At 40.0% G+C, this 27,196-nt stretch overlaps 1 protein-coding gene across 2 annotated transcripts in view; it reads right to left on the bottom strand.

The window, feature by feature from the left end:
- Window positions 1-1,094: 1,094 nt before the first annotated feature.
- The window catches only part of TOX2 (TOX high mobility group box family member 2), a 55,772-nt gene continuing 29,670 nt past the window's right edge, over window positions 1,095-27,196 (bottom strand). For both annotated transcript variants that reach the window (XM_053452833.1, XM_053452834.1), the window contains exons 3-9: window positions 19,879-20,124; window positions 6,503-6,742; window positions 5,422-5,649; window positions 4,122-4,202; window positions 3,272-3,667; window positions 2,364-2,494; window positions 1,095-1,542 (exon numbers count right to left, since the gene is read on the bottom strand). In XM_053452833.1, coding sequence (XP_053308808.1) covers window positions 1,506-1,542; window positions 2,364-2,494; window positions 3,272-3,667; window positions 4,122-4,202; window positions 5,422-5,649; window positions 6,503-6,742; window positions 19,879-20,124 — 1,359 coding nt within the window. In that variant the 3' untranslated portion in view covers window positions 1,095-1,505. The remainder of the gene's footprint in view (window positions 1,543-2,363; window positions 2,495-3,271; window positions 3,668-4,121; window positions 4,203-5,421; window positions 5,650-6,502; window positions 6,743-19,878; window positions 20,125-27,196) is intronic.

Below are 27,196 nucleotides of genomic sequence, written 5' to 3' on the forward strand. Positions count from 1 at the left end.
GATAATGGTTCTGATGTGTTTAATATGTGTAAAATGATCTGTGCCTATTTTACTTTCTTTTGTACTTAAAACATATTTCTGAGAACCTCACATCATCTACATTGTTGTTTGTTCATTTCAGATCGTATACCCGTGTCCAACTTATTTAATTATTGGTTGTATATAAACAATTATTTGTATACCTTTACTTTTATAATACCTTTCATTCAATAAAAATGTTAATTACAAAAAAAATAAATCATTGGAGGCAGTTCTGTATTTCATGAAAAGCAACCATATGCATTTTTTTGGCTAAATCCAGTAAATTAGGATGAAAGACTAGATAGTAGCTACTTAAATATTATGCATGGGACTTAAAATAAATACAGATATACTTATATTAAAATATTTATGTAAACATTTTAATATTGTAGCAAAAAAATATGTGATCTTTTATTAAAGCAATGGAATAGTTAAAATTTAACCAGTAGTGGGACATTTATTTTTTATTTTATTTACAAAAAAAAAAGGCAAAAATAGGTAAAACTCAAATCATGTACTAAGAAAGGAATGAAAAATACATATATTGATTTTTTTGTAATGTTTTATTAAAAAGAAAAGTCAAATAAGCAGTTGTGAAACAAAACAAATATTCTGGTTACATAGGCCCTGGCAGCCCAGCTCCGAACATAAAAAAAAATATTTTTTTATTATTAAATCAGGAATCTGCATGTATTTTTTTTTTTTCTTCCCATAAATAAAATCAGTTAACAATTTAGAATAAAGTAAAATTATGAATGAAAAAAATAGAATAATCCATAACTCACAGATAGAAATTCCTCTCCTCACTGTAAAAAGAAAAACAACAAAAAAAAAATTGGCAGTATTTTTTTTACACATCCTATGTATAACTAAAAAAATGTGCTACAATTAATATAAAATGCTTTTACTATAAAGTAAGCTACTCATTTTATTTCTATACACAAAAAGAAAAAAAAAAGATGTATTTAAACACAGTCCTAACCACATGATAATTCTACTTACAACTATTCAACAAATTATAGTTTTAATAATCTTATCACATTGTATTTTTCTGTTTTGTTTTTTTTTGAGTATTTGCACATTTTATTTATTTAGGTATCAGCTCCCACGTATAAGATTCATTGTTTTCATTTTTGGTGAGGGGGTATTTTTTGTTTTTTATTTTATTTTAAATTGTACAATATTAACAGACCTCTTTACATTTTCTATTAGCCACCCCGCGTACACTATTTATCCTCAAATCTTCTGTGGCCAATATGATGGCAAGAAGAGGTGTCTCTTTTGTTCTTTAGGTTTATAGTGGTTTGGCGTATAACTTCACCAAGTACAGTTTCCCAAACCAAACCGATTCTCTGAGACTTGTGGAGAAACCAACCACTGAAGTCCATATTGTCTTGGTAACAGTGCTTTCTTAAATGTCCAGTGCTGTAGACTTTCTAAAATGTTCATTCCATTGGCCTTCATCGTCGGATGCTCTTGTGGTTCTAGGTGAGGTAGAGAGACTTGTCTCCTGGCAGAGAACTGAATGGAAATAAAAAAAAACAGCGTTTTAGGATAACATGGCTCATGTACGATAATCTCAACTGCCACCATTGTTAGATTTTACACATTTAAGTTTCCTTTCAAAAAATTGTTGGGTGTAAATGGTCATAAATCTCACTGAGCCCTTTTGTTCTTGAAGAAAACAATTGTACACAACTGGCAAGCATTCTATAGGCAAGATAATTTTAAAATAGTCTTCTGAAAAGCTCCTGGAACTATATGTATCTCATATAGCATGATTCATCTTATCATATGTAAAATGAGTCATGTGACAAAATGTTGCGGCAAGTATTGTACACAAAAACGTGAGATTAGTTTCTGCGCCGTCCCAAAAGAAAATCCATCAGCATACCCGAGAAATCCCAAACACAAGGGCAGTCTAGAACCAAAATGCTCATGGAACCAGTAACTTTAGAATTGTGTTTTGGCATCTCCGTGTACTTAGTAAGGTGGGATTATTAGTGAATGAGAAGGTCTTCGGCGGGACTCACATATACTTTTTGGGAGATCCTCCAGAGATTCCCGAAGGGAAAAATATGTACAAAAGTATGCTAGACTAGCTCACTCGAGAACCGACAACATTTAAATAGTTTCTCCTATGGTGAGCCCCCACCAGTAATTATTCGCTCTGGAAGTAATTAGCGCCACCTTTAAGTTGAATGCAGGATTTACATGGGCTTTCTTTAAATCGGGTTTTGATTTATGTAGAACATTTTTTTAATTCTGCCGTGTTAAAAAACCAAACAAAACCAAAACTCAAATACACAAAAACACTATTAATCGCCTTGAGTTGCACTCACTTGCAGTGGTTGATCCCACACTCTCTGTTGGGAAATTCATTGTCCCAGTCCGTGTTTCCAGGGGGGTTGGAGGAGGCTGGGGAACGAGGACCAACGCTATTCGGGAATTCTGATGAAACATGTGAAAAGTCCTGTGTTCCAGTAGGAGAGAAGAGGGGTGGGAGAATGTCACAGAGTAAGTCAAAGAGTAAGAGAGCATAACAGAATGGAAGGATGAGGGGAGTCTGAATAGAAAGAAATGTGTCACACACTGACAGCTGAGAGATAGGAGTTTGAAGGATGCAGCGATTTGAGCATAGAAGAAAAAATAGTACAATAATAGGGTGAGCTGAGCAAGGAGAGGAACAAGAGGTCAGCCAGACAAAAGCAAATCACTGGGCAAGTACATAAAACCCAGAGACTATAAAGAGCTATAAAGGCAGAAAAGATACAGCAGAAAATGAGAGAGAAAATATAGAGACAAGAAGAAGAGGTGCCTATCTAAACTGCTACCATCAATAACAATAGGGTTTATGGGAGGGAATAGCGGAAAGGGGTAATTTACAGCTCAAATGCCCCACGTGCCAGAACCCGTAGCATACAGGTAAGAGTCGGAAAAGTCCCAAGGCATGTTCCTAGTCTGCATTTATTGCACATGGGATTCAGTTCAGTAAATTAGGGGGGACGAGAGTAATGGCAGAATAAGGGAAAGGGAGATAGACAGAAGATTATGGTATTATGGAAGAAAAGAGTGAGTGGAGAACAAGTATTGTAGTTAAAGATAAAAAGGCACAGTAAGTGTTATGAATGAAGGGCTATGCAAAGTGGGGAAAGGGGAGCATTTAGAACATTGGTTGGTTTCATGATTGGTTCCTTTTAGGAGGAGTCGGCATAGAGTTGAGTGACAGAGTATGAACTGTGCTACCTACCTGTTGACCTGTGGGAGATGAGCTCATGGGGGACTGAAGTGCCAAGGAAGGTGTAAGGATGGGAGGCTGGGATACTTGCTGCATGTTGAGGGACTGGTTAAGGAGAGAGCTGGGAGGGTGACGCAGGTGCTGGTGAAGGGGTGGACTGATTTGGAATGTGGGTGGAGGGGAGGCACTGATGCTGGACATCATGGATTTGGCATTCAGACTCCGGGACAGGCTGGGGTGATGATGCCCACGGTAATTTTGCAGTTCTGCAGGGGACAAAAAGGGGGCCAATCCTGGGTATGGGGAGGAGGTCTGCGGAGGCAGGTTGTACATCGACTGCTTTGGGAGAATCATTTTTGAGGGCTGGTTGGGCTGGGAGTTCTTTGTTTCTCCCTGGTCACTGTAGCTCTAATGAGAAATAAAATATAACGGTACTTTTAATTCTCTACTGCGGAACCCAAGTATATACAGTTATTAAAGAGATAATTCTGTAATGTGGGAAGTGCAGAGACATCTCTCCTCTCATTTGTCATTGAATGAACAACTATAACTTGACAAAGCATAACTTTTGGCAAAATTCCCAGACTGCACTTTCACAAGCTTCTAAAAAGTTTGTACTGATAACATAAAAAATAAAATGACATACCAAGGATAGGATTTTATTTCCCTCTTAAATGCACAATGAACGGACCTTTGCTTTAAGCCTCGCTCATCATGACTGACAATTCCCACTGTGACATGCCTTTCATATGTAGCAAGATGTCTGACTTTGCAATAGAGGTAGTTCAGAACCCAACCTAAAAAGTATAATGAAGACCTGGCCCTTGGGGTGGCCATCGGAAAAATTGTATAACTATCTTACCTTGGAAACCAGGCTTGCTCTGTACGCTGCAAGGGCCTTCAGATACTCTTTCTTGGCTGCCTCCGTCTTCCTCTTATAGGCCTGTAATAACCATAAGGTAGTATCAGGCAAGAAGGAGGAGGTATACCGTATTGGCTCGAATATAGGCCGCACTTTTTTCCCCCACTTTTAGTCTTTAAAGTGGGGGTGCGGCCTATATTCGGGCTCTAGCGCCCGACGCCCGGGACATGCAGTCCCGGGCGCCGGGCAGGCAGCGGGGGTTAAGATACAGATCCCCCGCAGCGGTGCAGGGGACCTGCATCCTTCTCCCCGATACGCTCAGACAGCCTCCCCTGCCAGCACTTCCCACGGGGGGGGGGGTGCCGGCACGGGAGGTTATCTAAGCGTTTTACCTCTGCCCACCCCCGACTTACCGGAGCAGACTCCCGGGTGTCTTGCGGGGCCGGCGGGAGACATTTACGCAATACGCAAATGCAACTTCCGGTAACGGTACCGGAAGTTGCATACGCGTATTGCGTAGATGTCCCTCGCCGGCCCTGAAGACACCCGGGAGTCTGCTCCGGTAAGTCGAGGAGGGGGGGCAGAGGAGGACAGCGGCAGCGTATCGCGGGGAGGGAGGACAGCGGCAGCGTATCGCGGGGAGGGAGGACAGCGGCAGCGGATCTCGGGGAGGGAGGGCAGCGGATCTCGGGGAGGGAGGGCAGCAGATCTCGGGGAGGGAGGGCAGCGGATCTCGGGGAGGGAGGGCAGCGGATCTCGGGGAGGGAGGGCAGCGGATCTCGGGGAGGGAGGGCAGCGGATCGCGGGGAGGGAGGACAGCGGCAGCGTATCGCGGGGAGGGAGGACAGCGGCAGCGTATCGCGGGGAGGGAGGACAGCGGCAGCGTATCGCGGGGAGGGAGGATAGTGGCAGTGGATCTCGGGGAGGGAGGGCAGCGGATCTCGGGGAGGGAGGACAGTGGCAGCGTATCGCGGGGAGGGAGGACAGTGGCAGCATATCTCGGGGAGGGAGGACAGTGGCAGCGTATCTCGGGGGGGAGGACAGTGGTAGCATATCTCGGGGAGGGAGGACAGTGGCAGCATATCTCGGGGGGGGAGGACAGTGGCAGCATGTTTTTTTTGGTGCTTTTTTAAAGAAAAAAAACTTTTTCTTTAAAAAAGCACCAAACTTTTAGGGTGCGGCCTATATACGGGGGCGGCCTATATCCGAGCCAATACGGTATATGCAGACACACACGTTTTTAGGACGCTAAGCAGATTTATTAAAACATAACTGCAAGTGCAGTAAAGGAGATACCCACCTGCTTCTGTTCTTCACCCAGACTGTCCCACATTGATGCAACAATTTTAGACACATCCCCAAAAGTGGCATTGGGGTTCTGTCCCTTGATTGCAGCTTGGGTGTCCCTGAAGAACAGAGCGTATGCAGACACGGGTTTCTGTGGTTCATTTGGGTCTTTCTTCTTCTTTTTCTTTTGATTTTTGGGTTTTTTACCAAGGTCAGCCGAAGGTCGTTTCTCCCCAGCAACCTGCAGAGAGAAAAACAGAAAAACAATCTGTATGTAAGCTAATTCTGTAAACTCAAGTGATTTGGTTGGTGATTTAAAGTGAAAAGGAGAAAAAAAAGGAAGCATGAAGAAAGGCAAAAGCGCTGAAGAGTCAAAGCAGGTTCTTCCTACTTTCTCCAGCCCAGAAAAGAAGACACCGTATCAAAATGTATAATGTTAAATAGGTCTTCAAGCCACATGAGAATAATATGTATTATCGTTACATCCAATGCAAAGTTTCTCAGCAACACTCTTCAAGACCCCAATGTAAGTTGTATGTTTCTCTTCAAGGAAGTAACTTGTGAATGTGCACCAGGCTGCAACTAATTGAAACACTAATTGATCCACCTCTTTATATGTAAGCAAATGCTGAAAACAAGTGCTGACCAGTCAAAGACTTGATTATTGAGACCACCAGCGTATATAGAACATTTTTTAATCAAGGAATCCGCATGCATGAAAGGGACGGAGCATAGGTCTTACATACCCAAAAGCAAAAGTAAAGTAGCACGACTTCCTCAAAAGTATGCCAGCTATTATAATGCTAAAGGACTGGAAAGAAAAAACACCAAGCCAGCTTAAGCTACGATGTAACAAAACTCTACATTTGGTATATTTGTTGTTGTCAGCTGAGATAAAAGAAGCAGAAAACTCAAAGAATCAAATTCCCATATCCCAACTATCTCAGATAACAGAAATCTAGAAATGTATAAAACAAAACTACACATTAACAAACAAGGTAAAGTTACATAGAGGATGGCTCTATACCGATATGCCAGTGGAGAAGGAAGACAGACAGACATGGTTATCTGACCTTTGTGTGGTCGTCCTTTACCTTATAATGGGATTCTGTGTCCTCCTCCTGGGTAGAGCTAGATGGAGATGGCGTGGCGGATTTGCTTCCTGGTGGAGAAGGGGATCCGTGTGTTACCGCGCTCCGCATACCCATCTGAGAAATCAGTTGTGATTGGCTGAGGGCATTCATGTGACTAGGGAGCATCCCAGACCGGTTTAACAGTGAAACTTGATGGTTGTGATCGTAAGAAGATCCATCGGAGTGCACCAGCTCCTGTATCTGGGAGGAGGAAGCAGTCATGTTGAGATATCTGGGAATTTACAATTAATAGCAAGGACAGGCAGTGCTAAGGATAATCATCTTTGTATCGGTCTGTCAATGTAAATATACTGAGTGTATGACAGCAGTTCTTCATATTGTACATTGTAAGTATTCATTCTTTGCCTTCATGGTTCCCCACTGTTAACTACAAGGATATAATTTTAAAGCTCCATCACAGAGTCCGCAATGTTTTCATGCACTCCAATTCATTCATTTAACCCATCCATATTGTTACTGGTCCAGCCATTCTCTCTATCCCGTGTTTATATATAGAAAGGTAACCTAATCATGTAATTCAAGATGAAATCGCCAGGAATATATCTGTACTTCTAAAGGAGAGGCCTGTATATTAAGCAGCCTGATAGGTTGGGTTAAGTGTAGATGTGTATAGGCGTAGGATCAACATCTGCGCCCATTCCAACAAGAAGGTGCTCCAGAAAGAGAATCACAGGAGCTTATAATATTTGCTGCCCCAGACCTAAACCTATAGGGTATGGCCATAAGACTCCTAAATCCATAAGTAAGAACAGATACAGTGCACAGAAGATCTAACTAGCACTGGAGAGCTTTAATACAGAAACACCCGGGTCTAAGAAGACTTATACACAGTATGATGCCGGACGGAATGCTACCTCCAAAAGCTAATGTAAACACTGGAACACTAAGACTCAATAAGCAAACTCAGGTTAACCAGGACCAGACCAGGAAGATGACACTATACACCCAGTATATAAAAAATATTTTATACTGAATTCAATTTTAAGATATAGTATCAAAAAACTCTGGGCAACGATAAATGACTTCCCTGATCACACTATATCTGAACGACTGAAACATTCATTACTTTGCAAAATGGAGCCTTTAATTGTCAATTAACGAATCATTAGCAGCCTGATTAAACCACAAAGAGGAGTGATATCTAGGAAATCATACACACATTGTGGCTGATTAGCATCAGTAACACTAACTGGTCTTGACAGTTTATTAATAGTGACTGGTACATGAGTGAAACGTAACCACACTCCATACGTGCACACGTGTTCACATGCAGAATGTTTGCTGTTAATGTGCTGAGTAGGAAGGACTGAAGAGTTACTCGGACAGAGCTCGTCAGTATATAAGCTGTGCCCAAAGTTGTAAGGATGGCGACTCTGTAGATGTTCTATATAATATCGGTAAATATGACACACGCATGATTTCTATACATGACTAAGGCCTGGCCATTACGACAGACCGGACATCATTGAGTACAATTAAGTGCTATCTCTAGGTCAGTCTTGGGAAGACCATCTTATCCTACAGAGAAAAGCTCATGATGTGAAAGCCATGAAACTCGGAGTCAGAGATAATATAGGAAAATTATTTCCGTGTTTATTATTTTAATGATCCATTCTGATGTCAGCTATTTAAAGCCAATATCTTCTAATAAACCAGCAATAAAAAATTCCTTGAGAATCCGCTCGTGGAACTTGAGCTGTCTCTGTGCTGAGTAATAGCTTCTTACACACAGGTGCCCAGCTGCTATTGTTAAACCAGCAAGCATTTAATTGAAACAAACGACCATAATAATGGTACATTATCTCCGCAGGCTCGAAGCCATAACAGTTTTAATTATTGAGTTAGGAGTCAAACTAATTTATCCGTTAAAAATAACAGAAGTGCCTTTGCCTGCTCTGATCATCTTATTAGGGAAAAGAATATCACCGGAACTGCAGGACAAGGCTGAATGACACGGTGCTTGTTCTTTTTCACTTACTATATTCTTCTACTTTCTAGGAAAGAAAGTGTTAGGATTCGGGGGGAAAACAGTGGGTAAGAGCGGTAGGAAGTAAAGGACATGCTATATAGGAGAACAGAAGGACTTACTGGATTCAGTAATATGGAAGAACGACGGGATTTGGTAATATGGAGAATTTGGGGGGGTACTGTGCATGCTATTGAAAAAAATAGCATCTCATCACAGCCAACAATATGTGTTAAGACAAGTGATTGGGATTGTCCTGGAAAATCCAGGGCTGATGGTAGGCATGTCAATACCTCAAATAGTTAATCTCCAATTCTTTAATTGATAAGATCATAGAAAAAAGGGTATAATTTTAGATGCCAAACTTATTTATTTAGGGGGCTGGGAAGAAGTACATCCATAGAGTGATATAAAGGACACTCACAAAATGTAGGAACCCAAACTCACATTTGTAGGTCATGGCTTCTTGGGTCCTGTGAGTTGTCAAGCCTTAAATGTAATAGTGTATGGATATTTCACATTTATTGCCAACCTAATTAAATAAGCCTCGTATAAAAGGTTCTTCGTCTCGGCAGATTGTCTTACCTGCCAATTACTGAACATACGATCTGCAAATATGTTTGAAAAATTAAACAATGCAATTCAATATTTGTCTGGCAAATGAAATATGTTCTCAGTTTTGCAAAAAATGAAAAGAGAACCTTTAGAAATACCCTGAAAGCATCCAATAGCGCCAATGAAATATCACATAACTCTAATACGTTATACTTTCAATAAAATTAGCAGTAAGCAAACTGTTCTTGTCGTTAAACAAATGCTAACAACCTCAATATGAAGTGATGGAAGTGGAAACAACATCTTAATTCAGTTGGAACATCTCTACCTACTATGATATTCCATCCACCGGAACTCTCAACAAGTCAAAGGGTTAAAGAGGGATTTTTTTAGGGGGCAGAGGCGTATTCTGCCCTAGTCTAGGGCAGCAGGTCTATGGGGATGGCAGCCTCTCTGCCACATACCAGAAAGCCAATCGCCCTCTTGGGCGACCAAGCTCCCTCTAGCGCCACCTTTCAGCAGGTCAAAGAGAATCGTTGTTCTCACCAATGACGTCATATCCCGGCGCTCCGGAAATATGGTAAATATGCCACTGTTAGGGTAGCTATTTGTATAATAAGAAGAATGTATTTTATTCTTTACCCCAAAAATATATACCCCACTGAGTGCCCCTTTTAATTAGCATTTCCCCCTTGAAAACAGATGGGAGGATTCATCAAAACACCCCAATGCATTTTCTCTCATTTCCCACCCCCCCCAGCTTTACAAAATAGTTTAATATGCATTCTTCATTGCTGCGGCTGCACCGGAGCGTCCCTTTAATCATTTACAAGGTCCCCAGGTAAAGGTTTGGATGGAACCATCTTCACTTGCTGTCATATTAACGATTAAATGACGGTTAATGGAAAAAAATCTGTATATAGAAATACTTTGAATGATACTCAGTAGGTTAACCGCTGCTCTTTCAATTTCTGGAACGACGCCATTACTTCCCACATCTTCAGGTGTCATCAGCCAACGTGAAAGGGCTAGAATTTTTATGGCTGTTTTTCCTTACGGAGTCGGGAATAGTAAACAAGTGTTTTTGTTGTTGTTTTTTTTTTTACTGATGAAATCCTAGTAGGAGCTTACGAGGCCCCTGGCATTCTGTGAAAAAAAGGTCACCAATCAGGTCCATATCCCCAGCGGGGACATACTACTCAGGCTGTGCCAAGAACGCTATGCTTTTATTACCATCTGTGTAACTATCAGCGAGAGAAACAATCCTACATGCCGCGAGACACATTCAATGCTGCTGACGATTCCATATGCACATTCTATACATTCAATCACATTACATTTCCAGTTGTAATCATCCTTTGCTGTGGTGCCAATTTATTCTCCTGATTATGACTATGGCATCCATCATATATTTTTCTTGTGCATTTTCTCCATCCTATAATTTAAACCTAGGAGTGTGTCTTCACATTGTATCTGAATGATTCGGACATTCAATGTTAATGTCTTCCAGAACTGCTGTTCAACTAATGGACCTCCATGATTTTTTGTTATTGCCCACAAACTATATGAAAACCCCATCGCTCCTTCTACATGATTAACTTTATGCTGTTAAAACATTTGAGTTCTAAACGGTGCCAATTTATGGCGGGGGTGGCATTGTGATATCACATGATGCACCTTCCACATCACAGTTACAGAATTGCGACAACGTCCATGGGATACCCCGTCTCTTGGCTGATTTTGGATGCAGCCTATGAGCAGTTGCCAGAAGGGTTGAGAATCAGGACTCTGGCAGGGTCAGCCAAGCAGTAAAGAAGGAAATCCGGTTGTCGTGACTATTTAAGGCAAATCAGGATTGTTGGCATTTTTGCAAAAAGTGGACAGGACCCCTTCAGAGAATGAAAACAGGACAAAGATTCAGATAGACAGCTATAGCGCTCTACGGGAGTGCTGTCAATAGCAGACTACAAGCTCCTTAGCACATTCTGAGAACTAAAGAGACAACAGCTCTCCTTTAATTCCCTGTATAAAGTCTGCCCTAAGGAGCTTGCAATACTCTTTGTTTGGGCCACAACATGTTTTTTTTTTACCTTTTCTGTTTCTTCCATTCCCCAACTCCAGTTTTTGAGGCTCCGGTAGTTAGGTTATAGACAACTGCCATTTTGTTCCATGGAAGTATACAGCTCTGAGAATAAGCTCGGGACATGTAGTGGGTACTATACAGGAGGTGAGATGAAATCCAGATAAATAGTATGTGATGTCAATAAATAAATGGAACAACTTATACAAGAGCTTTACTTACTTTACTTACTTTCCCTAAAAGCCCACACTCCAAGCCCCAGTGTATGCACCTTGATGCATGCCAGGGGTTGGAGTAGCCAACAGGTAGTTGTTGAGCTTTAGGTTTCTGAGAATGAGCGGCATGGACTGATGTCACCTTATAGATCATCTCAGAGAAGTGACACCTCATTTAGAATACTAAGGAGACCTTAGAAGAGAGATGGAAGACATGATAGACGAATTCAAACATGCCAAGAGTGCCAGTACTCATGGAGTCAGCGAAAGAAATGAATAGATATGTGTCGTTGAAACACTGGCTAACCAATTACTGTTTTAGTATAGGGAGTCTCTTTTTTTAAGTTTAACTGATCCTAATGCATACGGTCTCTGGAGAGTGTCTTTGGGGAAGGGGGGTTCTTCCACATTTGTAAATCTAGGCCCAGAGATGACAACCTGAGACATGGTAATTTCTAAACTATGACCTAATTGACTTTTACAAGGCTCCTTTAAGTACCTACTGATTCAACTTCAAACTGCTTCAACTGCCAAAATCAGCAATTTTTAATAGACATCTTTTTAACTGTTTCAGTGCTTGAATGCACACTTTAGACAGGTCTTTAAGAAACTCTTATCCAATGGGGGCTTAATGCCCTAAGGGTGAAGAAGACAAAGGACCATATTACATTGCCAGTGCCATTGAAACTTGATCACAGTTATTGTTATCCCCGATTATTCTATTATACTTTACAGAGAAATCCGGAGGTTAAAAGTGACAGATGTGTATTGTGTGACCGTATCGCCCTTGTTCAGTCATCTGGATTCTAAAGCCAGTTTTCCTTCTTATGATTAGAGGGGCGGTTAACGGCTGAGAAACTCTGCTAGTTACTTTTGTTACTTTAGGTCCTGACATGAAACGACTTTGTTTATCTGGCGGTGAGTCAGGCTTGGCACAACACACTACAGGTCTACTTTGGCCTTCTCCTTTCCATGATCTGGCATGTTAGCCTCTTTAGCGGCATCGTCACTCAAATACAATGATGCTTCACATATGGAGTCAATCCTTGGGAGTGAGTGTATGCAAACAAGTGCAGAAATCTACTACTGACTTCTACGCTAATGAAAAAAACTTTTTTTAAATGGGGATCAGTGAAGCAAATTCCGTGTGCTTCACTGTAAATATAGGCATAACAGGCATTATGATGCAACAACATCAGTTTACACAAGGTTCACACATATAACTAATAACAAGGGAAAAAAATGGGGCTCAAAAAAATATTCTTTTTCATCTGCTTTAATCTTATTTCCAATTAGTCTTTTTTTTATAGATAGGGCAATGTTGTGCACTTTTCTCTGCGGTCTAAATGATATTCCTACTTTCCTACTTTGGAGAAAAATTATTTGCATTAGAGCTGTTCTACATATATTTATATATATATATATACATATATCAATTATACGGTTTTATTTAATGCACTTAATATGGAAGATTAGGGAAAACAATATAGATCCACTTGAAGTCTCTTGAAGATCTTGTTATCTTAAATTCCAACTGTGATTTAATTTTCCCAATTTAAAAAATGTGTTTTCAGATCCAAAATGAATTAAAAGCCGTACTGCCGGGGAGGAAAATCAGAAACACCCATATATGTTGACGTTCCTGTTCGCTAACCATAGCCTTAGGAGTAGTTATTGTTGATTCACACACAGAACAATCTGTAATCTCCCTAGGAAGGGTTTGAGCCTAATTACCTGACTTGGTAACCACTACAAACTTGGCAGCCTTTCAAACACTTGCAAAGTGATATTTTAATTACCCCGTTAATATATACAAACAGCTTTGCCGTCTTCATCTCCCATGTCTTTAGATAAACTCTTTATTGAGTAAACCAGAGCTTGTTACAAAATAGCTAAACATTCCTTATTTTAACAAACCCCCCAAAAACGATTCAATCAGCTACTAATCTATTCGTATTTTTATTATTATTATTAATGATTATTATCTTTTTTATTTGTCTTTTCTGTACAGCGAACAGATGATTTGTGTTTGTGATGTGGCTAAACACAGAGAAACGGGACTGGTCTCTAGAGCTAAAGGGGGCAGATGTTCGCTATTTGTTTCATCTTAGGGGTCAGTGAAGTTTCGCTGTAAAGTTAAGATTTTGACCAGGCATCTAAGTGTGCCAAGAGTTGTCTTTTTTTTTTTTTTTTTTTTACCAAGCTCCATGCATTTCCCAAAAGTTTGTACGATGTGTTTTTAAGTATTTGTTTTAAAAGTAAGGGGGTGTCAGTGGTCTTTATACCGAAGGGACCCTATCTGACGTCCTCATACAATTCACCTTTTCACACCTAGCCGCTCAGTTATGATGTCACAGGTCCAGTGACAGCTGCAACGTATGTGTGCATTGACATGCACTGGGGACATCCTTTCCCCCTTGCGGCCGGGTTTGGCACAGAACCCCATGGGGCATTCTCTGTGTGGTTGCCAGGGAATCCTGTTACAAAAGCTAGGATGCCAATTTAAGCAAAGTGGTGGGGTGGAAACACAGCAGTGGTTTTTATTGAAAGGCTATATACAATAAAAACAACAGAGAACCCATTTTTATTTGTTAAAATTAGAAAACGAAAGCCCTGTTTGTGTCTCTAATTCCTTCATCTATTGATAAAGATGGTAACAAGGCTACAGGACACATGGTGGTGGTGACATGATTTAAAAGCCAGGACGAGTGCCATCACTGATACATCTGAGGGACATTGTGTCAGTGTTGCTCTTGAGTATTCTTTTGGATCTTCTCAGGGGTCGGCACCAGCATTGCTCATGGTGGACACTTACTGGGGTTCTGCGGTGGACACTTTAATGATGTTCTATGGACCTTCACAACCCTTGCCACGGACACCGGTGTCCTCGTACGGACACTTCGCCTGTCCCTAAAAATGATGCGGTTTCTTTGGCAGTCGAGGAGTTACTCGAACGAGGGATGATGGAGGCATAGTCTTATGTCGGAGGCTGTCAGAGTGTTCAGTAGCACAATATAAATGACCCTCACTACCGAGGCCCGTTCATGCAAATCCAAACAGATGCAAATTCTCTCCGTAATGAAACATATTGAATAAATATTGTAATAAGATTCCTCGGGAAAATGCAAAATTTATGGCAGAAATATGATCCTTCCGAGCATGGATAGTTCCGACCCCTTCCCCCCATAGAGGAGAACGCATTAACATCTTTAACCATCGCTGTGCTGAGGAGGACTCAAGCGCTGAGCACCGTCTCTAAGGGAGGAAAACCTGAACTTTTACTGGCCGAGGTATCACGTAGACAGACAGACAGACAGACAGGCAACTACATCAGCGCATAAAGCACACTTTAACAGGAAGATAGATAAAATAGACCATTATAGAGAAATATATATATATATTTTGGTCATATGGGTCTGATTCTTAAACCCCAGCTTTAGAAAATACACACAAATGTAATAAAGTCTAAACTGGAATCTCAAAGAGGCCAAAAATATAAATATACATGTATTTTTCTCTCCTCGCGGCCTCTCGCTCATTCATCATCATGAGTGTGTGAAACCTCTTTCCCCAGAGATGATAAAAAAAAAAAATTGAATTTTTTTTCCCTCTCTTATCGGTCATCTATTTTCCCGGCTCAAACCATTACTCTCTCCTCCCCGCGGTTGCCGGGCAACAAGAAATATTAATAGTTGCCTTTATTAGCTTAGCTGTAGTAGACCCTGTCTCCAGGAGGAGAAAATTGGAAACATAAACGTGTTACATAAATCTCTCACCCTTTCAGGCTCAGCGTTAGTCTCTGTTTTCATAATGATTTATGGAAGAGATGGTTCATTTATGAGAAAAGGGAGTGTGAAATAAGAAAATGGAACATTACCCCCAAAAGACTGTTTGAAAATAAATAATTGCGGGTGAAGGAGTAGGATACATGGAAACACGACTACAGATATTTTTCTTTTTGTCCCTATGAAATGTAAAGAATCGGAATGCTCCTGGTTATTGGCTATGAGAGTTTATAGCGGTATTAAAGGGTCGGTCAAAGACAGGAGCCGTGTGACCTAATGACAATAAAAGGTTAAGATCGCGTGTAGCTGCTAATGAAAGTGTCTCTTGCTATGTAAGAACACATTTGAGCTCTAAAATTCAAGGATTTGAAAAGTCGAGGAACATCGGGTTAACCGTAATTCCCTTCAAAAGTATCTCCATTAAACTATGGAAGAGGTGTGCTGATGACATCATTAAGGAGTTCAACCATCAGACTTATGTTATGTAAAGTTGGTGACATCACAAGGGGGTTACAGAGACAGAATGCCAAGTGGACTCATGAAGGTAAATCCTTAATGGATCACAACGATATAAGAATCAGAATAATAATGAGGAATGTTAACCGAGTCAAAAGTCCGCCCTATATTTCAGGAAATTGATTATAATGCTAGTTTTGGTGTTAAAGGACCTGTTTATGGGTAAAAGTTAACATATTTCAGTGACAACTGGTTAAGAGGCCAGCAAAGTGTCTAAAAATGTGCCCCAACAAAGCAAACCATTGAAAGTTACATTTAAAGGAAAAGTATAATAATGAGGTGAGACCAGTTGAGTCCAACAAGGATCTTGAAGGCCACGTCATTGTTGGACTTTCAGAACTTTTTAACAACTTAAGGATTACATAATATTCCAATCTTTAAGAAACTTGTTTTAGAATATTGCACACCCTGAAAATAAAAACAGGAATATAACAGCAGGCAAACTAAAGAAGGATGAGCTTTCATCCTCAAACAATGGAAGATGAAAAACAAATATATAATTATATTAAATAAGGTTATAAGATAAATCCGTCGGTCACCAGACCACGATCTCGATATATTAGCATTATTTCACTATAATATATGTTACTTTGGGATCTAGATTGTGAACCCAAACTATATGGGACAAGCTTTTCTATAAAACTACTAGATGACATACGTATAAACTGTTATTACTAGCACTTACATATTACCTCACTGAATCCCATTTATTGCCGCTAGACTGTAAGCTCAACGGGTCAGCGTCTCATATAATGGCATTAGAATATGAGTCACGGTCTCTCTGTGTATCTCTAAACTATATGCTTATTGCGCAGGGTCTCTATGTATATCGCTGTATTTCATATATTACCCCTATGCCGTAAGATCTTGAGGAGGGGGCACAGGAGGCAATAAGGTGGGTTTTTAATGCTGGCTCAACATCCCAAACAAAAATCTTTTGATGTTTCCTTTGCACATGGTTCTGGCCCTTTTTTGCACAAGTTCTGCCCGATTTCTAACTATACATATCCTATAAAGCTGCTTTAATGTTATTTTTTAAAATTTGTAAGTGTTTTCCTACCTTCTATCCCTGCTGGGTTTTTAAATGTCATTGAGGCAGGGTTTCTCCATACTTATTATTATATTTTGTATTATATAGCGCCATCATATTCCATAGTGCTGTACAATGGGTAGACAGGACATAACAAGTAGTATATAATATAACAAATTGACTTACTACATGCTATTAAAACATATTCTTTAAATAGATCGCTTAATTGCAAGCTTTATGGCCAAGTTCTGAATACATGTAACTAGATTGCAAGTACTATGGGCAGAATACCAAAAATTATGAAGAATTGGGGTTTTTTTTACTTTTTTTCAGGATTATTTTATTATGTTACTGTGAAATGCTTTTTCCTCGTTAACCTATTAATAACTGAGATGCAACGTGAATCAAATTCTAATGATGTCCAGTTAATGACATTGAATTTCTTATCCAGTAGATGATGCTTTCTTACAAACTGCCAGCTGTGATAGGGTTAAGTGGGAGAGACCAGTACCCCTGCTATTTACAATTCTCTTTTATGTCATATTAGATTTATGTTCAAATGTCTGTCCCCAGGGTTTAACCGCTAGGAAAAAAAAGGAATAATTTTAGAATACATTTTAAACGCACAGAAGTTACCCATTCCCCTTCCGAGGCACCAAACGGGGGAAAAATAAAGGGAAAAAAAAACATTAAATGTGCAATTTTTAAATTAAAACGAGAGATGATGTGAAAATGTATTTTCATCTTTATGGAAAAGGTTTTGATGGTAAACTAAGCACTTCTCATCTCTGCTAACTCTGATTTATCGCAGCCAATGCTCCATTTGTAAAACTGAGTCATAAAACAGAAAAATAGAATGGTTTCCAAGGACTGTTCAAAAAATAAATTATTTCTGAGTCTTAGAAGCTGCTTAATAAATCCAAAGCCCCCCCCATTACCCCCCCCCCACGCTCCTGTATTTTATAGACTGATTTATACATATCCTGCGCCTGCAGGAAAATGAAGGGAGTAAATGAATACAATCAGAAAATAGATTCAAACACAGCAGTGGGGGTATAATCTCCTTGATAGGAGGTCTTAACTGGCATGTATTGGATTATACACCGTGCAGCCGTACTGGGGCTGCCACTTACTTACTGGGGTTTGGACGCGGATTTATACAGAAACCGCGTCACAGAAACAATGCGTTTAGAGCGTTAAGCCAAGCCAAGGGGATGAGTTAGGAAGGGGTTAAATGAACTGTGCGTTACTTTGTATAATGTACCTATGGGGGCAGTTTTCTGAAGCAGGAAGACGCATTATAGGGAGGAGTTATTTAGAACAATGGGGGGTTATATGAAGCAATAGGAAGAGTTATAAGGAGGGGCTGTATGGGGCAATAGGAGGAGTTATAAGGAGGTGTTGTGTGGGGCAATAGGGGAGTTATAAGGGGGGTTTTATGGGGTAATAGGAAGAGTTATAAGGAGGGGTTGTGTGGTAAAATAGCGGGGTTATAAGGAGGGGTTGTGTGGTAAAATAGCGGGGTTATAAGGAGGGGTTGTGTGGTAAAATAGCGGGGTTATAAGGAGGGGTTGTGTGGTAAAATAGCGGGGTTATAAGGAGGGGTTGTGTGGTAAAATAGCGGGGTTATAAGGAGGGGTTGTGTGGTAAAATAGCGGGGTTATAAGGAGGGGTTGTATGTGCTGAAGACACAAACTTTACATGAAGCCACAGAGAATCTCCGTCCACCATGGCAGTTGTTTTCTAAACCGTGCATTCTTATTATTGTTATGTCTATTTGTTTTGACACGTGCGATTCTGTTTAAAGATCACATTTAGAAACCCACCACATGTATACCACGGGGAAAAATATTTCTACTTCGTTGCTTATCGGGCAGCCTCTGTAAGTAGCGGATGAGGAACAAAGAACAAACGCCAGGACGGGATACTGATCAGAAAATGCCGACTTTTAAAAACAAAATATCAAAGTGGGTACTTTTAAACCAGTATGATACTAATACTATATATATATATAATTCTCTGTAGTGAGCCACTAAACAGTTAATATTTTCAAGCTCCTAAGAGACGGTTCTTTTTCCCAGGTATGGTGATATGTAGGTCACATGTGTTACAAGTCTCTATAGAAACGTATATTGCTTATGGAACATTCTAAGTAGAACGACTTTTTTCCATCTTTAGACTGCAGATAAACACAGCAATATCTAACCAGAGAATGCATAATCAGTCCCGTATTCCAGACATCTCTCTGTTTTCTCATGTTCCGAGCTGCCTCTGAATCCAATTAAACCGACGGGAATAAAATAATAAACAATGCATTTTATAAATGGAAACTTGCGATGCAAAGAGACACGGGGAGAATCATGCAAATTCATAACATACGATCAGTCCTGCGCGGTTTGATTTGCCAAACATGCCCCATCAGACATTAGGTCCATTCTCTCCTTCAATCACCAATCAGCAGAGAACATTCATACATATGCATTGGAGACAATTACACTTTCTCAGTAAGGACAGCGCACTTTATGAAAAGTGCCTGTATTGTTTTTCCTCATTTTTTTATATTTTAATAAGATCTGGATTTTATAGATGGATAGAATGATATATATATATATATATATATATATATATATATATACTTGACAAAAGTCCAAGATTGACCAAACCCCTGGGATCCTGTCGATTTGTTCAGGGTTTGCACCCAGGTCCTTTTGATATTTTTAACCGTGTGCAAGGCTCCATATTTACCACACATACAGGTGATACATGTTAGGGGGTCTCAAACACCACACCACCACAGGTCGCCCTATACCCACTCAATAGCTTTAATATTCATCCTATTCTATTATTTTAATTAGCAGTATTGTGTATGTTGCCATACCTCTGTGGTTATGGAAAATGAATGCAGGTTCATACACAATGTCGGTGTGTCGTACCGATGGGTTTGGCTTGTTAATTTGGTGGTGTGCCAACCTTTACAATTCCATACAAATTAGTAAAATGCGCTTACAGACTAAGTCAATAAAATCCATCACCATCTAAATTAGAATGTTGAACTCCTCAAGATTCCACAACATCATTTTGAACCTGAGTCTTGAGGAAACGATGATTATGGTCATGGGTTCAACCTCATGCTTCTCAGGTTCAAGTGGAAAAAAAATGCTGGACTTACTGTGGGCAGCTGAGAGGAGAGGAGATGTCCTTCTTGGCTTAACATGTTGGAGACCATGATGGCAGGTAGATCCATGTTCTGGTACGAGTAAGCCGGTATCAGGCTGTTTGGAGGGAGGCTATGACAGAGGGAGTGATATCCTGACTCATGGTCCACCAGGTGAAGGAGCGAAGGATCTGGCAGATTTGGTGGGGTGATTGGGGGGATCTCATAGTCTTCGTTGTTCTCGTTTTGACCATTATACGTCTGAAATTGAAAGAAAAGGTAGATTTGTGAATTTGTACGGGATCATCCCTGCCGCAGATGTTTATTAACAAAAAAAAAGCAGACCCGGACCAATGTACAGCATGGTTTGTTGGTTAATATTCATAGTACTAATTTAATTGAAATATTACAAATATAAATAACAAATAAACCCAGAACATTTGCATTCATCCTAATAAAACAATGAAATAGTAAGTTTCACTTAATTCATTACTTCCAATATCAATCCATTAAATCCATAAACCAATCCTTTTTCTACCAGTTAATTGCTAGACGAGTTACCCAACAAGGATTGTTAATTTATTCAATAACCATAAAGGATATTAACCACAAGATAACCTATGTACAAAGAGGGAGTTGCCAATTGCCAAAACTTCTCTGGATGCCCAGCGTTCCCCTACCCAGGGTATGTGGCTATGATCGAGTGCCAATTACACCTTGGAGGGGCAGGTAGTTGGCAGAGAGTAGGTGGGAGCGAGCATGACCAAACTCAACGCCACTGCCCAAAGGTTGAATATATTAACTCTTGAGTTAAACATTCTACTTATTTTGTGGCGGTTGAGATGTTAAAACATGGTCCTTGAGAAATCCTTACGTATTTATTAAAATTACTACCAACGTCAATGTACAGATGCACACAGAAAGGGACACATATTGATAAATACATTTTACCATTTTAGGATCACATATAGAACCACAGATTATGTGATTTCTACGTGATTCAAAGAGAGGAAATTACTATTTTAGACTATCCAGGAAGGGAACGAACAAATGAGAAAATAGCCCTAATATTACAGAGCGCCGTACGAATATTCTGCACATTCATCTCCCGCAATACATATGCAAATGAAGCGTTATCAGCTTGACGTTGGTGCTGTCAGAGTTACCCTGCACCACTATAGAATCCGCATAATGTGTCTATTGTGACAGCTGCACAGTTTTTTTTTTTTATTCGGAATAATTGCTTTCCCCCGAAAAATCCAGAACCTGTCTGCTATATTGCTTAATGTGTGAAAAAAAAATCTGCGTAGATTTTAGCTGGTCTAAAAATAAGAAAAACAGCAGGCTACGGAATTTGACAATAAATAATAATAATAATAAACATGCATGCATATAGATAAATATATATATATACATATATACACGTATTATAATAGTAACCATGCATTATCTATAATTTCATTAATTACACATTTTCGGCAGTTTCCATACATAGGGCTCTAGGACACTGTGATGTTTTTGTTCCCACCAAAAGGGGGACAGATTTGGGTCCTAAAGACAAATTGTCCCTCGTGGTCTCTTAGGGTTTCTAATTATTATTTTTAAAAATACATCTTCGGGGCAGTCACCAGGCCTGAGGCTGCACTCCCCATTTAACACATCGTCGGGCTCCAGTGATCAGCCCAGTGATCAGCCCAGCGATCAGCCCAGTGATCAGCCCAGTGAACGCTGCTTAGGAAAATGTCTTGAACTGGAAATGCTTCACCGCAACTGGGACAGTCGTAATATATTGGGTTGTCACTTGACAAGGTTCACAAAACGCGATAAAAACGACTTTGTCCAATTCGTTGTTGGCAATTGAATGAAATGACACACGAGCATTAGCCGAATACATCGAGCTGTGGAATATTGTATTGCAGGACATACAAAATGAAATATCAATTCCTTAAAATATTGCAAAAATAAAAACTCTAAAAACCATACTGGGTCTGGGCGGATTAGGGCCATCCTAGCAACCATTTAGACTCCAGCTTGTACCCAATTTCAGGGCCGATGGAGAGAACGCACGTACGTCTCATTAAATAAATGCCACCTCTATGATAATTGTAATTGACTTTTTATAATGTTGTTGCACACCTGTTCTCTAAAAAGGGCTTTTAAAATGGGTCACATTTAAGTGTGTGATGCCTCCCCCTCTGGATCAACATGTACTCTATACACAAGTAAAATCACCACGCACAATATCTAATCAGCATAATTATACCGAGACGGATCAACTGCTTATAAAGCAAGCCTGCGTGTATATGAGATGCTGTGTAATCATAAAACTGTCTTTCTGTTGGATGTGCACATCAGGTCGAACACCTGTGCTGTCAGGATATGTTGGACCAACAGATTATTTAATACCCTTACATTTGAGCAGCCACCTAGGAGACGATTTTGTTTTTTTGTTGTCATACATGGGAATAGTCAGGGTTCGCCCCCGAGTCTCAAGGTTTTTACCCCATTCTGGAGGTAATACAGTCTCTTTCATTTCCTACCTCAATTAAATAACAAAACATCCCATTTTTACTAGTTCCCCACAGCTGAAGGTGAAGTAACTTTATTCAAATCTTTCATCAGGACCATCATTCTAACCACTTTGTTACCACCATTATTGATTTATTGATGATTGAATCTAGATGTAAGGTCATTTATACAGTTCCTAGACACCTTCGGCAGATGGTAGGTCACACCTCTTAGGTCAAGTAGGTCAATATTTACAACCAAGGCAAGACAGCCCATTGGCTCGTCAATCACACCAAAGTATTCACACATGAGCTGGGGCACATGGCTGTCTTAAGACAGTCTTCACTGCTTAGACCAATGCTAACACTGCACAGCTGGAACGTGTCTTGTACTGTACCTAGTGCAATGGCTTTTTACAGTTCAGCTCCTTCAATGGCTACTCTAGGAACCATTGGGTCACAGTTTGTAGTTTGTGGGATGGGAATGGGAACTCTCCAGGTTTGACCCAGAGTCTCCGGGTGAATCGCTGGTTCCCCAGGTCTCTGGGTGACTCTCCTCTTTCTCTGGAACAGGGGAGTGGTGCTAAGCCATGTCTACTCAAGGCCCATTTCTCTTCCCACCACCAACCAGGTAGCCACACTAGGAGGTTCTGGTGTATGCTGGTCCTACTGCAACACTGTTACAACACCTGCATACTTCTCGATATTTAAAAAAGGCTAAAAAGGCTAAAGACCTTAGAGGCTCACATAGGAGGTACCTGCTGCTCTAAAAAGGCAATTGTTATGCTTGACAATAGTCAAGTTTAGTCAATAGGTCATTAAACAAAGCTTTGGGACGGATTATATAACCAAATCATCAAAAATATGTGAAGTTTAGGCAATAGTAAGGTGGAATTTGCTAATTCTCTGTATATTCTGCAGGAAAATGCCTGCCTATTGGATATCGTAACTAGGTTAGCGGCAGCTGCTGGTTCAGAAAGCGTTAATCAGCCGAGTGGAATGAGGAATGCAATATTATAGAAAAAAGGCTTGAAAACATACTAATGGACACGGTAATGGAATGGCCTGTAATCCGCGGGTACATTTACTATTCAGAAAATGCATCGCTCCGGCTGAATATTTTATATACTGTGAAGCTAACACCACTTTCGTATGAAAGAGGATTGGTGCCGTGATGGAAAATGCAGCGTACATACATGCATAGAAAAACTGCATGAACGCCATATATATATATATATATATCTTCCTCTCTTTCTGACTTTTATTGCTCACAGATGGAATCGGGCTGAGACCTGCGCAGCTTAACACACATTGTTTGATATGTTGGCATAAGCTCATATATGACTTTCAATACATATATTGAAATTCTAACCAACAGAGCTTGGAACAGATTTAGAGCGCGTGGAAAATATCTGTACATTACGGCTGCATATGTATAATCATCAGGGTTGTAAATCTGTCCTCTCGCTGACATTCTTGACTGGGTCTCATATGTAAATGTGTTGCAGTGATGAATAATTATTCTGCGTTTTATTATGCTGTTACATTGATGACATCATGGAAGGAATGAGGCAACTTAATTTACCCACCCCTCCCTTTTTAGAATAACGTATAGAATGTTTTTTTTTTAATTCTATGCATGTTCATCCTAAAAGCTGCCTGGGGGACTATTTGATTTAAAGTGTAATGATCACCAGTAGGTTTGCCGTATCAGCCTAATTTTTACATGTTCCTGCCCACTGCCTATAGTGCTACCCTGTAGTATGTGGAATTTATGAACTCAGAAAATACATTAATTACCTAATCATGTTTATAGATCCCTGCGGTGGTCAGCAACATGTCCTAGAAAAAATGGCCCTAATCGCCAAATTCTCCGCTCCAATTCTAAAACATGCTATCTATATTTAAATGATATAAAATGAGCAGCCAATCAGATAATTGATTCGATAAAATTTAGATTGTAAACTCATGAGTGGGGGGGCCTTGTAAGCCCAACATTCCTGCCGGGAACTTTGCATAAAGTACCATGAGGCTAGATGGCCCGATTTATATTTGTTATGTGTGTTTGGCTGCCCCATTTAAATTCTACATTGCTGCGTAATTTGTTAGCGCTTCATAAATAAACGATAATAATAATAATAATAATAATAATAATAATGCTATTTTGCAACCTTTTTGCCTCTGATACCAGTTTTCAGTGCTCCCTCTGATATTGATTTACACTGTTAAAGAAGAGCAGGGTCCCCACAGACTTTTTTTGGTACCGGTGGCTGTGCCGGTGCCTTTTGGCCACCACCCCTTCTTGAAATCTTCGGTGAACCCCTGCTTGGGGTGGTAGATGATCCAGCCCTCCGTTAGGCTTCGGGGGTTATGGGGGAGATATGTGCTGCAGAAGAGGAAGACCGGGTAACCAGTTCCCTATGTGGATCGCGGACACTTTATCCTAAAATAATCACACTAATACTACGTCATCTGCATCTCGCTATACAATGTCTTCTCCGGGAGACCATCGTATTCTGACTGTACTGTGTAAGTACAAAATGATCAACGTCTGGGCTGTATTTCTGATCCATTTTGTGTTATTTAATGGACACAATCTGCTTTCCTTTCAACAACGAGAACATTTCTAAGTGACCCCAAACTTTTGAACAGTAGCGTATATCCAGAGTTCAACAAGTGGCCATGCTTGAGAAAGGAAAATTATGGCTCACTTATTTTTGGTCTCATTTATTTTACGCACATAAACCTTGTGATAATTACTCCGTGCATTCCCCTCCGCCACGGAGCCCAAGGTCGAGGCTGCCGATTCAAATATTTGGCACACAAATTGTACACCTGCAGATCCAAACGCAGAATAACGGAGATAGTCGTTGAATGATCTGCACAACTGGATACAAAATAGAAGAAATGGTAACCTTGTCTACATACCCCATTTAACTCCCCCACCGTCTCATACTCCGAATGTATCAAGCGACCCAATTACACATTTTAAATGTGATGTTCCAATTAAACAAAACATTACTTGCATCCTCCAGTATGTTAGGGAAATAAACCTTGGCAGATATCATTTTAGCCCTTCTCGGTTTAATCACATAAAGCATTACGGAAACATTTGCAAGGCTTTTTTTCTTTTTAGTTTCTATGGCAACAACCTATTAATGCCCGCTTTTGAATTACACAACAATTAAGTTTCTCCGGAAAAACATATGAAGGTAAAACTGTACATGTATGGGGGGAATCATTTTTTGGGAAATATTATAAGAACAATATGGCCATATTGGTCCAAAGGAAGATGGAGTCTTTAGTTGAAGTTATTACGTTTTATTGACCAAACACAAAAAAAGATGTAGTCACATAAGCTTTCGGCACAGAGGTCTCTTTTTCAGGTGATAAAGGCTTAAAGGGAAAGTAATGGGTTTGCAGGGATCAGCGTTTGGTTCGCTGATGCCCTCCTCCTGGGGAAAAGAGCTGTGTGTTCACTTATTGTTTTGCCGGTGGTTGCTGTCTGCCTCTATGAGGAAGGCAGTAGATCTGATACATTTCTGGTTAGTTTGCTATAATAATTCCAATAAATCATGTATCGTCCTCATCTTAGACCGAGAAAATGCTAACTTTTCAACGTCCCATGTCCCAAAACGTATGTGATGTTATGCAAGGCTACACCCGCAAGGCAAGGGCAGGGATGGGCAAAGTGTCCATGGCAAGGTTTGTGAAGGTCATTAGACCATCATTAAATTGTCTGCCACAGACCCCAGTGAATGTCCACCATGAACAATGTGGGACCCTTGGACAACGGGCAACACAATGTCACCCTTGGTTATTGAGGTCCCAGGGCATTCCACCCACTAAACATCCCACCTCTAACCGCATGGCTATTGAGGTCTGTTGGTGGCTATTACAGTCAACAGTAACCCAACAGAGCTCTTTAAAAAAAACGGGTTAAAAAAATAAAATGTAGGCTGGAGAAAAGCATATATGTAATAACGGTGCCGACGTGTTAGCAGAGCAGTAAAATATTGCGGTATTTGCAAAAATAAATAAATAAATTATACGTATTCTAGGGCTGCAATCATTTTTATGGGATGTTTTATCGGAGAAATGGTTATTGCATTTTCGGAAAAAAAAAAATGTAAGAGGAAAATTTCTGCGGAATGATTTGATAAAAATAAGGAGAGACAGATTCAGTAAAGAGGGAGAGAGAGAGAGAAATGGGATTTCTATGGCAACCGATTTTATTAAGGAAAACCATTTCAGCAACAGCATTATACAGCAACTGATGTTATGAAAAAAAGGAGATTTTTTTTTAAGGAGCGGAATATATTTCATCTGCGGTATGAGGCTGGGAGTTGTTATAATCGCATTGTAGCAGCTGGCAGTGCACTGTGTTAATCAATCATTTATTTGCACTCATTTTGGTATTAATTCATTAATTTTCATTGCAATGCAGGAAACAAAAGCCATTGTTGGGGCATGTAACAGGAAAAATATTTTTGGCACAATATGTACATTCAGAAGCACGGGAAATGGATTATAGGATGACATTATTATTAGGAATTAACCCTACTGCTGTAGTTCTGGGCCAAAGGGGACACCATGAATGAAATCATGGTATATATATAGTATTTCATTTTAGTTTTGAATCACATAAGAAATCCAGAAATAAATGTGAAATAAATAATATAAACAGAAGAACACAAGAAGACTATATTAGCTACAGACTAATACAATATAAGAGCACAAGAGGGAGCGTTACCTTCACAGTGTTGGGATAACTAAACCATTTTATTAAAACCAGTATTGTATCCACCTTGGCCGGTTGCCCTAGG

This window comes from Spea bombifrons, chromosome 13 (assembly GCF_027358695.1).
Source record: "Spea bombifrons isolate aSpeBom1 chromosome 13, aSpeBom1.2.pri, whole genome shotgun sequence".
Taxonomy (NCBI): Eukaryota; Metazoa; Chordata; class Amphibia; order Anura; family Pelobatidae; genus Spea; species Spea bombifrons.